Source organism: Henckelia pumila, chromosome 4 (genome assembly GCF_033568475.1).
Source record: "Henckelia pumila isolate YLH828 chromosome 4, ASM3356847v2, whole genome shotgun sequence".
NCBI lineage: Eukaryota > Viridiplantae > Streptophyta > Magnoliopsida > Lamiales > Gesneriaceae > Henckelia > Henckelia pumila.
Window position 1 is genome coordinate 123375132 of NC_133123.1, and position 12938 is coordinate 123388069.

Sequence of the window (12938 nt, forward strand, 5' to 3'; positions counted from 1 at the left end):
ATTTAAAATAATGAAAAATTTTAATATGTCAAATTATTTCAAATGTATTTACTTGTCTGATAGATCTCATATAATTTTTTTTTATATTATTTCTAGTAGCATATTTATTAATATTTACTCTCATTTCACAAATTTTCCAATTCGTACATTTCCCCTTTATATTAATTATTAAACTTTGAATATTTTGATAAAAACAAATCTTTCAAAAACATAATAATTTATATGCACTTTCCGAGAAGTAGCCGGTATAAAATAAAACCAAAAAAACATAGGTGTCAAATCAATAATAATTTAATAATGCCAATTGTTGGTTGGATCGTCGGTTGACTGGCAGGTAACTACTCCTCTCCAGAAATCATCTGATCTACGAATTTCATCTACCTTCCACAAACTCACCAAAGATTAAATCCCATTAATATTTATAGTTATTTAGTAGATTTGTTTTCATCTGAGCCCTTTTTTGCTTGGTTCTTCCCTCCAACTAAGTGGGCTTTCTGAAAATTCAAGAAACTAGTGAACCCTTGTTTTTAAACGAGTTTGATGTTTCGATTCCTTATTTTCTTGGGTCAATTCTAAATTTTGGCTGCTGGGTTCCTTTTGTTTTATATATTAAAGATTGTTGTTGGGAGGATATTTGGCTTTCCCCTTTTATATTCATTGACAACATTGGTAGCGAAAGTCCAATCACTGGTCATTGTTTTGTTGTTAATTACTAAGCTCTGCTGCATTTTGATCAGATTTTTTGTATTGATTCTGCCCCCGTAATCTTTAAATATATAAGCTTAGATTTTTAATCTTGCTTTGTTGTTGCGTTCGTATTTGTTTCCCGAGTTTCAGTTTGTTCACTGTGAATGTGATTCATCTGTTCTTTTGGTGGTGGTGTTTGTTGTATTCACGTATTTGATCTTGAAGTGGTGAAAATTTGAAGTATTTACTTCAGTTTTGCCACTTCCAAGAAAATTCAATCCCCTAGTTTCCAATTCCGTGTTCCTATTTCACTTTCACCTTCATAGAACTTGTTGTTACACCGATTTTGCTCGTGGCATTTTTGACCGTTCAAATGAAAATCTATTTGGATTCTTTATGATCTCATGACGCTTCCAGTTAGTTAGAAATACATGTTCGCTTGTCATGATAGATCATCCTTAGACATTAGGAGGCTATGTCAATTATCTGTGGTCTGCCCATTCTTGAGTGTGTATATTGTCTAGCATGTGCTCGATGGGCATGGAAGCGGTGCCTACACACTGCAGGCCATGATAGCGAGACATGGGGCACGGCCACACTCGAAGAGTTTGAACCCGTCCCGAGGCTCTGCCGATACATATTAGCTGTGTATGAGGATGATCTTAGACAACCTATCTGGGAGCCTCCTCGAGGGTATGGAATTGATCCCGATTGCTTAGTTATGAAAAAGAATTATGAGGACACTCAAGGGAAAGCACCCCCGTACTTAGTTTATCTGGATCATGAGCATACCGATATAGTTCTTGCCATAAGAGGCCTTAATCTTGCCAAGGAGAGTGACTATGCAGTTTTGTTGGATAATAAGCTCGGGAGAAGGAAATTTGATGGGGGTTATGTCCATAATGGGCTTTTGAACGCTGCAGGGTGGGTTTTGAATGCAGAATGTGATATTTTGAAGGAGCTGGTCGAAAAATATCCGAATTATACTTTGACTTTCACGGGGCACTCTCTAGGATCAGGTGTGGCGGCTCTATTGACCCTAGTCGTGGTGCAGAATCGTGATAGACTGCACAATATCGACAGGAAGAGAATCAGGTGCTTTGCCATTGCACCGGCCAGATGTATGTCTCTTAATTTGGCTGTGAGATATGCTGATGTTATCAATTCTGTTGTTCTTCAGGTAATTCTGTATTATTTGGAATGATTTCAAGTACTTGTAGCATCTGTTTTGTCACATATTTTTACATGTTCTGATTATATATGCTTTAGCATCTCGTAGCTAGCGAATTATTGTATTTACTGTTTCCAATCCGTTTCTCAATTCCCTTCTAGAGGAACTATTGTTATTTTTCTCTCCTGCCAGAAGGATTTTCTCAAAAGTTTTGCTTTCTGTATGCACATAACATGGATTGGACTGGAAACTTAAAACAACTTCAAATACAAGTTCACATCAGTTAATGTCTCCCTATATCTGATAAATTTCAGTGAATGGATGACCAAATCATTCATGTTTTGTTATATAAAATAATAAAGTCTAACACATGAGAATGAAGAGTTCATATGGTGGTTAAAAAGTGAGCATGGTGGTGTTATCTTTGATGAACAAGTTGTAAATTGAACAAGCTAGGTAATTTTCATGCTTTATTGAATTATATTTGAACAGATCAATTTTTTTTTCCCTGGAGACATTATCTATAATTCAAAATAGAAGGCAGCTTTTAATAAATCACAAGTTGATGAAAAAAGATCAAATTGCTGAATTATTTTTGTCATTCTTCATCTCACAACATTGTGGTAAGACTGGCTTGCTTCTTGATGTTCATGAATAAGTTAACTGATTTTTTAACTCATCGCTTACTTGCTCAGGATGATTTCTTACCCCGAACTGCTACCCCCTTGGAAGACATCTTTAAGTCACTTTTCTGGTAATAATAAGGATTATAAGATTGTAATTCAATCTTTACCTGCTTTACTGTGGCACGAGAACTAATTTTTTGAACACACGCTTCTTTTATAGTTTGCCGTGCATATTATGCTTAAGGTGCATGGCTGATACATGCATACCAGAAGAGAAGAAGCTCAAAGATCCAAGAAGGCTATATGCACCTGGTCGCCTTTATCACATTGTTGAGCGAAAACCATTCAGGTATATGAAGGAGAAGCAAGCATAAACGATTTCTCTATTAAGTGATAAAGCTAGAAAACATATCATTAATTCTATAATTTCCCTTATAAGTAATGTGGAATTGCAACACCCTGCATTCATGCTTGTGGAATTTTGATGTGCAGCCGTGACATTATATCAAAGTTTTCATCGATTTATCTAATCCAGAACTAAGGCAGGGGGTCCTGAAATCAAGAAGACAATTCTTATGAATTGATAGATAATTGTGTTCAATTGTTAATTTATTGTACCTCACTTACATAAATCATTCTTGAATGAAGATGCGGAAGATTTCCTCCGGTTGTGAAGACAGCAGTGCCGGTGGATGGAAGATTCGAGCATATAGTTCTTTCTTGCAATGCCACTTCTGACCATGCCATTCTCTGGATAGAGAGAGAAGCCGCAATGGCTCTTGAAGTATGTTTTTTCTGCGTCATTAGAATAACTTTTTTCGGCTTAGGAACCTTTTCCTATCAGTAAAATATATATATATATATATGTCATAGTCATGATAATATAAATATAACTAGAGAAAATATTAAAGATTCTTGGTTTTGTAACACAAATCCGCACAGATTTCGAAGTTAAACTTTAGTTTACTCCAGCATAACATGATTCAGCTGGGGTGAGCAGGCACGATCGCCTACCTCGCAAACAGTTGAAATCTTTTCCAATTTTGCTTGAAGTTTTGAGAATCACAGGCCATGTTCCTTCTTGATGCACTAAATCTCCCCTCCGCCCGTCAGATGTCCTTCTCCAGTCTTAATTAACATATTACTTTTTAATACGTGTCCTGTCTGAAATACAGTTGATGCTAGAGAAAGATCAGACACTTGAGATTCCAGCAAAACAAAGGATGGAGCGTCAGGAGACGTTAGAGAAAGACCACAGCGAGGAGTACAATGCTGCTTTACGAAGGGCTATTTCATTGTCCGTTCCACATGCTTTTTCACCTTCTCCATATGGAACCTTTGATCAAACATCTGATGAAGAGTCCCATAAATTGCTCGGTGATTCCTCTCGAGGATCATCAACAAGAAGCAGAGGTAGAGAAAACTGGGATGAATTGATCGAACGCCTATTTGAGAAGGATGATTCTGGTCACATAGTACTGAAAAAAACACTCGTTACCGAAAAGTTGTAATATAGGCCAGTTTCCAGCTGAATTTCAGCATCATTCTTCTGTTTTGAGGTTTTGTAGCATGTACTTGGGTATCAGCAAAAACTAGATATCTGGTTTCGAATTTCAGTTTCAAATTACCATAATTAAGCATCCTAGAACACCAAGCATGCTTTTAGATTGAACTTAGATTTCAAAGAAATGAGAGAGAAGTCAAAAGTTCGTTGTGTAAACTGAAATTTTATTGAGGTCTGAGTCTTTGTTAAGTGATTTTAACAGCAACTTTTTAACCTTTACCAAAAATATCTTAATTGAAGTGCAGGGTTTGATGGTGTATTGTGAACATGAACCTAAAAATAATTTTAGATTATACAAAAATATTGAGATAAAAGTGTACAGAAAATTTCTTATTTATTTACCTAAATACTAGATTCAAATCACAATCAGCATTCATGCTTCAGGATTTGAACGTCCACGAAATCGACTTTTATATTTGAATTATGATCCATATATTTCACTTGTAAAGATAGGTAATGATGATAATCTAAACAAGATGAGGTCTATATTTTAGTAAAACGTGGAACTTCATGTAATTGACCTCATTATTTTTGGGTCGAATGATGTGGTTGCAACTGAAGAAACTTTTCCATGAGACTCAACTTGCAACTTGCAACTATACAAGTCAACTACTAATTAAAAAACTCACTAGAGATTTTGTATATTGAAGATAGATCCAATGTAAAATTTGAAGTTTCTGCTCTAAATAGCATTGAGTTATTTTATAGTTTGTTTTCTTCCATTTGATCAAGTGTTCCACTAGAAAATACAGGATTTCTTGTGATCAAAAGATCAATTATTGGACATTCTTGAGCACAATCACATCATCTCTTTGCAAATTTAATAAGGTGGAAAGATGCTGCCAAGTAACACCTTTTACTAGAAGGAAACATAATCACAAATCAACAAATATATTGGTGGAACACACTGATAAAATGAATGGAGGAGATACAAAATGGATTATAGGAAATTTTACTCCTCAATCCCTGCAAAATGTTTGACAGTAAAGCCAACTTTCTCAAACTTCCCTTTCTCATTATTCTCTCTGAATCTCAAATAATCTGTACAAACAAAAGGCTTGTAGAGCCTCAAGTTCCCTTCTCCCACGATTTCATCGGGAGCGATGATCGTTTTCTCATCTTCAAAGCACCAAAAGAAAGCAGTGGAGAATCGATCCACGTTTTGTTTCAAGATAACTCTATGCTCAGACGATCTGAATTTTCCGTTGCTCCAGGCCTCCATCAAGTCACCGATGTTCACCACGAGCGTGTCGTCGTGTGGATCTATGTCCATCCATTTCCCTTCTTTAGACCTCACTTGGAGTCCACCATGGTCATCTTGATAAACTATGGTCATACAGCTCATATCAGTGTGCATTCCAAGCCCTTCGGTTTCTTGTTCTTCCATACACTTGGGTGGAGAATAATTATTGATTCTAAAGTAACCATGGCAATTCTTGAATTCGGATAGGAATTTCGTCTCAAGATCATTCCCTAGAGACTGGATAACCATTTCAAGAATTGTTTTTGATAAATAGGTCATTCTACTTCCATATTCTGTAAGTATCTCACTAGTAAATGACAGAAAGAATAATAGATAAGCATAACAAAATGGGAAACTATTCAAGAAGGTAAGCTAAAGTAATGAGGTAACAATCTTTATCCATATCAAATATGTATTTTCCGGCATAATACTTTACCAGAATTCGGGGCCTGGCTGGTTTAGGAGAGCTTCTGAAGAAATCTGTGCAGAGGCAAAGAAGTTCGGTCCCGATACTCGTAGACTCTCGAAGAAAGGGGAGGCTATGAAATGGGGAGTATATGTTCTTATATCAGATAAAGGACCTGCTTTCTGTTTCGCCTCCGAGGGGAGATTAAAAATCTGGCTCGACAAAAGACGCAGTTTCGTGCACAACTCTTTGGATACTCCATGGTTTGTTATGTGAAAAAAACCCCATTCTTTACATGCTAGAGAAAGGGCAGAAAGCGAAGTAGAACTCAAGGGCTGTGAAATATCAAAAACAGGGAGTTGTATAGACATTATCAAGAAATTTTGTTCCCTTGTGTGGGCTTTCACGAGTAGCTTTAAATAGAAGTTATATCAACTACTGTCGTTCAATATTTAAATCTCAGAGCACCATAATTCAATATTCATTGACAGATGCAAATTCTTTCAAAGACAAAAAAAATTGATTAAAGGATGCAAAAGGTATTACAATATCAAATTCTATACGCACCAACTTTTCTTACCAAACTATGGCCTAAAAGGAAAACATGCACAAGGCATAATTTTCATGCATATTGAGTCAATATAAGAGAAATTTAGATCATCTAGAAGTTTGACATTGCAATTGGCTTTAAAATTGAATATTTATCTTCCAATGGCATTGAGGAAAACAAGTATTTATGAGTTGGCAGGAATGATGGAGCCATGATTGTTGATTTGATATACATAGGCCTTTGAGCAGAGGCTCTTCACCTCAAAGTTTTGACTTTGGAATAAATTTCTTATCTGCAAGTTGATGTATTAGAGAATGTAACTTAGGCACTTCTCTGAGGTAACTAATTTTCAACTTGTTGGGGCTGGGTGGGACAGCTTCTGTCCAATGTTAATGTAATTAAGGCTTGCCAGATTTTTGTGAGAAATAAAATTATGGGGCTGAAGTTAATTTTGTTCTATTTAGCCTCTACAGAGACATTGGAGAATCAAGTTAGTTTTTAATATTCATAAGTAAATGTCCTAGTTGGGATGTCCCTATTGGCAAAGCAATTGAAGCGTACACTTAACTTATCCAATTTTATATTGTTACCATCGACTATAATATTTTAATCCGTGTTGGTAGTGGAATTATTTAATAAAATAGGGGAAATTGCATATATCATCCTTGTGAAATTCCGTGTTAGCTAATAACCCCCTGTGAAAATTTTTTAAGCTAATAATCCCCTTAGATTCTAGATTTGTAGCATTACACCCTTTTCAGCTAAAAAATGACGAAAATACCCCTACATAAAATAAATGATAAATTAAATAGTTCATAAAAGTCGAGGGCATTTTCGTCATTTTTTAGGCAGAAGGAATGTGTATGCTACAAATCTAGAATCACATGGGGTTATTAGCTTAAAAAATTTTCACAGGAGATTATTAGCTAGCCCGGGATTTCACAAGGGTGATATATGCAATTTCTCCAATAAAGTAATTGCACTTGGATGGGACAAAGGGCAAGATATGTCGATAGGGTTGTTATATAGTTTCGGAATGATTTGAGTTGCATCATTAGCATCAGCTATAATTTTAGGTAGCACAAAAGACGTTCGATTCTATATTATTGTTGTTTCAAATTCCAGTAGCGGTTTCTTTCATGTGTACAGCTCAAATCAAGAAATCCATTATAATTATTCCTCAAGAGCAATTCTATTGCCCTTTATCTCAACTTGTTGGAGGTCAATTCATCGCTAAACATGTGCAACCAACTCCTCATTTAAAAAAGGTTGCTTTATTATTAAGCCATGATATGCTTGCTACTAACTAAGCTATGCTATTTCCTCCAATAGCCAAAACTTTAGCAACCATGGTGTAAAAATACGGAATAATGATTCTTGGAGCATGGAGGTTTGAAGGGTACTTCTAATTTCTTGCAGCAGATTGATTTCACTTGGAGAGTGATTTGGTGGGATTGATTTTATGTGAAGTGCAAACTGAAGAACGGATTTGAAATTGGTGTGTTTCAAATGCATCTCAACTACCGTTGTATCTACATAAACGAACAAATGAGATGATTTGATATTCATCCAATGGATTTGAAATCGGTGATTTTAAATCTCTTTATCCAAGCACACCATAACCGAACCTTATTTCACGTTGTCTATTCCTCCAAGGGATAAGCTTCTGATCAACATTCAATCCAGCATATAACTAGATAGAGTCTATCACCAAACTGCATTTACTTTTGCAGTAGTTTCCATTCCAACAACTAATTTTTTTGTAGATTTCTTGCAATATCTAATGTATGCAATGAAAATTAGCCATTAGAAATTGCTTGTTCATAAAGAAACTATATGGTCCAAACAGAAAGAAATGCAGTAGGAAAAAAGAAACAACAAGCACCACAGAACGCAAACAAACTCAATCCATCATCTAAAACCAAAAAGATGCAATCTTTACAGCTCAAAAAAAAATATTTCTATCATTAATCTTGACAAAACTTTAATACATTCCAAATTAAAATGGATCACCAATAAACTTCGACCCACTTTACAGGAAAAAAGGGAAGCTAAAACTCACGATTAGACTTCAAAAGTGGGAAATTTTAAGGGGAATCTGAAGATGGATTGGGCTTTTTAACAGAGCATGAATTTTTGAAAGCTTCGATGTGTGATTGGCATTTCTTCTGATCTCCTTTATTTTCTTCCAAACATTTCTTGAGGGCTTCCACATCACACGGCGACATTATCTTCCTCACGCCACTGCTGATTTTGTCACTTCCCTCGTTCGCTTCCATTTCCTTGAAAAACCCAAAAAATTTATTTAAAATATTATACTTTTTATCTAAAAAAAATTCTTTTGATTTGAAGAACAACTCCACAGCTAAATTAGCATTTGGTTCAGACTTCAGAGATTCAAAGAGAAGAAATAAACCTGCAGGCTGCAAATCTACTGCACGGATATGGGCCTTGTCGACTAGACTTAGGCCCATTATGGCCCGTTACTATTAATTCTAGAGAAAACAATTTCAACCGAGTCCTTTGAATTTCTCAGTTAATTTAGATATTGAGAAAATAATTTTTTGTTTTTTTGAATTGGGGAAAATAGCTTTCTTTTTTTTTTTGAAAAAGAAAACTTGTAATTTTATTTCATGTTTGAGAGATCCGAAATTACAAGTTTAAGCATTCAACTAGAAAAATCTCCAACCACCCAAAAAAAAAAGGTGTAGGAGAGGAAAACAGTAAATTTAGATAAAGAGTGAGCTATTTCACTAGCCAATCTTTTAACATGAAAAATTGAGGTATTTTCAATCTCGGCCATAAGCACATTAATTTTTGTTTCACAGAGACCCACATAACTAAGATTATGGGTGTACGTAAAACCCCTGCAAATAGCTTTTAGCATATCGTGAAAACCTAAAAAAGTACATAAATTTTTAGAGGAAATTAGTAATATTTTAATCCTATTTAAAAAAACAGGGTGTACGTAAAACCCCTGCAAATGGGTAAACTGTAAACATGTGCATAATTTTTTAAAAAAAATACTGGGGTGTATAACATATATGGGATGATAATTGCAATTTTTTCTTGATATACTATGATTTATATCAGTACCTATCTATTCTATTATAAATATGTAGCTTTCATTGTGAATTTACTTTGTTACCCTTATTAATTGCTTTTCTTATTAATTTTTTTTCATTAATTGTTGTGATTATTTGTTTGGTTTTGTTATCATACATTATTTTTAAATTCATTGATTATTTTAAAAATAAAGCTAAAAATTATGTTTTTAAATAATTTTTTTCTACCAATAATCTATTCTATTATAAATATGTAGCTTTCATTGTGAATTTACTTTGTTACCCTTATTAATTGTTTTTCTTATTAATTTTTTTTCATTAATTGTTGTGATTATTTGTTTGGTTTTGTTATCATACATTATTTTTAAATTCATTGATTATTTTAAAAATAAAGCTAAAAATTATGTTCTCAAATAATTTTTTTCTACCAATAATTTTTACTTTGGTACCATTTTTAATTTTTTTAATTATTAATTGTTTTTTTTTTCATTCATTATTGTGTATTGTTTGTTTGTTATTTTCTCATTATTGTCATTAACAAAAAAAGTATATGTTTAAAACTATATACCTGAATAAAAATATCAACTACATCATGTAATTTGGTTTCTTATATCTAATTTTATTTTTAAAAAAAATTTACGATTTGTATTTAAAAGTCAATTAAATAAAATCTGGTCAAAAGATTAATGCGTATACTTTTTGTTGTTTAAGTTTTTTTAATTTTTTAATTTTAGAACATACCGCAACTTGAGAACAATTTTGCTATGACCTCGTTAGCACATTGGTCCTTACTGGTTCTTGATAATATGAATAGAAACACTTAAATATAGATTGAATGACTTAAAAACTTCTAAATATGCATTTTTAGATCTTATAATTCGCTAAACTATTTATTCTACTTTCGAAAATTAACCACAAATAATATGTTTAATAAAAGTTATATTACTTTTTTTTCCGAGCTTCTAATTTTCTATTGGCCTTATTATACTTATTGACATTGATCATAAATTATATGTTTAAGTTATATATTTAAATAAAAATATCAACTACATCATGCGGCTTGGTTTTTTATATCTATTTTTTTTCTATCAAAAGTTTTACGGTTTGTATATAAAACTAAGTAAATAAAATATGGTCAAAAAAATAATGTGATGTACTTTTTGTTGTTTAAAATTTTTAAATTTACTTGTTACCGATCCGGATACACAACTAATCACTTCATAAGCATGTAATTAACTTAACTAAAATATTAATATATAAATAGCGGAAGATAACTGAAATGTAAGAATCAGTTATATAACTCAATCAATTTACAACAAAATACACTTTCATTGTGAATTTACTTTGGTACCCTTATTAATTGTTTTTCTTATTAATTGTTTTTTTCATTAATTGTTGTGCATTATTTGTTTGGTTTTGTTATCAAACATTATTTTTAAATCTACTGGTAGTTGTGAATACTGAGAACATGAATTCCCTTAGCGCGTCGGATCATCGAAAAACGGAGAAATTACTACCTCTGGTAAGACCTCCCATATATTTAAATAAAAATATCAACTACATCATGCGTCTTGGTTTTTTATATCTATTTTTTTATTTCTATAAAAAATTTTACGGTTTGTATATAAAACTAAGTAAATAAAATATGGTCAAAAAAATAATGTGATATACTTTTTGTTGTTTAAAATTTTTAAATTTTTAAATTTACTTGTTACCGACCCGGATCCACAACTAATCACTTCATAAGCATGTAATCAACTTAATTAAAATATTAATATATAAATAGCGGAAGATAACTGAAATATAAGAATCAGTTATATAACTCAATCAATTTACAACAAAATACAAAAATAGATTTAAACTAAAACTATCGGTCACCTATGCTCCTACGCCTTGGTAATCGAATGAACATTGATCCATTTCCTGTACAACTTGCAAGTTGTCTCGTCGAATGTGATGTTCGTGATAGAAACATGGTCGTGAGTGAAATACTTATGTACGTAATCTATTAGCACACATGTTTACATGCAATGCATAAAATATTACTACTCTCGTAAGCAAAGATTAAACATTGGAGTTCATGCTTAGATTATAAGCATCCCCAATATGAGCACGCTGCTCCAAAAATCCAATTGGTGCTACACATAGCAACTATGATCTTGGACTAAAACTGTCACGGGTAAGATTGCACACGTTGCTCTATCTACCCAGTGGTTGTCGCATGGTTATCAGAAACAAGGGTGGAGAGACCCTACTCAACTGAATATCTTAAATGTTATCAGGGCTCAACATGATACACACATTCATATATAACATGACATAGTAAGCATGCATCATATGACTATTAACAATGCAACAAAAAAAATATGCAAACTAAGCTTGATATCTCATTCAGTACTTATGCACATCTAAACAACTGATTTATGAACATAGGGTCTAAAGACCTAGCCTAAAGATAAGTGTGTGCTTATCCAATAGCTACCGTCAAAGTTCAAATTAAGAAAGGGATTCGAGACTATAACTTCATCAGTCGTTAGTCTGCATAACTCGAAAATGCCGCAATTTGAGAACAATTTCTCTATGACCTCGGTAGGATCTTGGTCCTTGCTGGCTCTTGATAATATGAATAGAAACACTTAAATATAGACTGAATGACTTGACAACCCCTGAATTATATTTTAGATCTTATAGTTCGCTAATCTCTTTATTCTACTTTCGAAAATTAACCACAAATTATATATTTAAAAAAGTTATATTTCTTTTTTCAAAGCCTCTAATTTTCTATTAATTAGCCTTATTCTACTTATGATCATTAACCAAAAATTTTATTTAAATTATATATCTAAATTAAAATATCTACTACATCATGTGGCTTGGTTTTCTATATCTAATTTTTTTTTTGTCTAAATTTTTACGGTTTGTATTTAAAACATATGGTCAAAAAAAATTAATGTGATATAATTTTTATTGTATATAATTTTTTTTATTTTTTTTATTTCTTAATTTACTTGTCATCCTACCTGGATCAATGCATGTAACTAACTTTATTAAAATATTAACATATAAATAACGAAAGATAACTGAAAACTTAAGAATTAATTATAACTCAATCGAATTATCACAAAATAACAGAAATAGATTTAAACTAGAACAATCGGTAACATCTGCTCCTAGGCCTTGGCAATCGAATGAACAGTGATCCACCTCCTGAACAATTTGCAAATTGTATCGTCTAATTTGATGTTTGTGATAGAAACAGGGATCTGAGTGAAATCTTCATGCATGTAATCTATTAGTATACATGTTTACATGCAATACATGAAGCATGACTACTCTGGTAAGCAGATATCAAACATTGAAACTCATGCTTAGATTATAGGCATCTCCTCTCCAGTATGAGTGCGCTGCTCCGAAAATCCAATACACATACTAAATATGATCTTGGACTAAAAGTGTCATGGTAAGTTTGCATACGCTGCTCTATGTACTCAGTAGGTATCACATGGTTATAAGAAATAAGAGTTGAGCGACCTTACTCAACTGAATATCTCAAGGGTTCAGGTTCAACATGATACTCAAATGTTCATATGTAACATGACAGGAAAAATATATATCTTGACTATTAA

At 32.8% G+C, this 12938-nt stretch overlaps 2 protein-coding genes across 3 annotated transcripts; one reads left to right on the forward strand and one right to left on the reverse strand.

Annotated features, from left to right (window-relative positions):
• Positions 1 to 289: 289 nt before the first annotated feature.
• On the forward strand, positions 290 to 4095 carry LOC140863558 (uncharacterized). Of its 2 annotated transcripts, XM_073267071.1 has the most exons (6): positions 290 to 334; positions 1212 to 1867; positions 2554 to 2612; positions 2705 to 2833; positions 3133 to 3268; positions 3660 to 4095. In XM_073267071.1, exons 2-6 carry the CDS (start codon positions 1409 to 1411, stop codon positions 3993 to 3995), a joined length of 1119 nt encoding a protein of 372 aa, XP_073123172.1. In that variant the 5' UTR covers positions 290 to 334; positions 1212 to 1408; the 3' UTR covers positions 3996 to 4095. The 2 variants fall into 2 exon arrangements, with proteins under 2 accessions (XP_073123172.1, XP_073123171.1); XM_073267070.1 differs by lacking the exon at positions 290 to 334 and having other exon boundaries at positions 341 to 1867.
• Positions 4096 to 4831: 736 nt separating this feature from the next.
• LOC140866443 (gibberellin 20-oxidase-like protein) lies at positions 4832 to 6373 on the reverse strand. Its single transcript, XM_073271427.1, has 2 exons — positions 5728 to 6373; positions 4832 to 5598 (listed from the first exon to the last, which is right to left on the reverse strand). The coding sequence occupies exons 1-2, from the start codon at positions 6066 to 6068 to the stop codon at positions 5001 to 5003; spliced, it is 939 nt and encodes a 312-aa protein (XP_073127528.1). The 5' UTR covers positions 6069 to 6373; the 3' UTR covers positions 4832 to 5000.
• Between the last annotated feature and the right edge of the window lie 6565 nt (positions 6374 to 12938).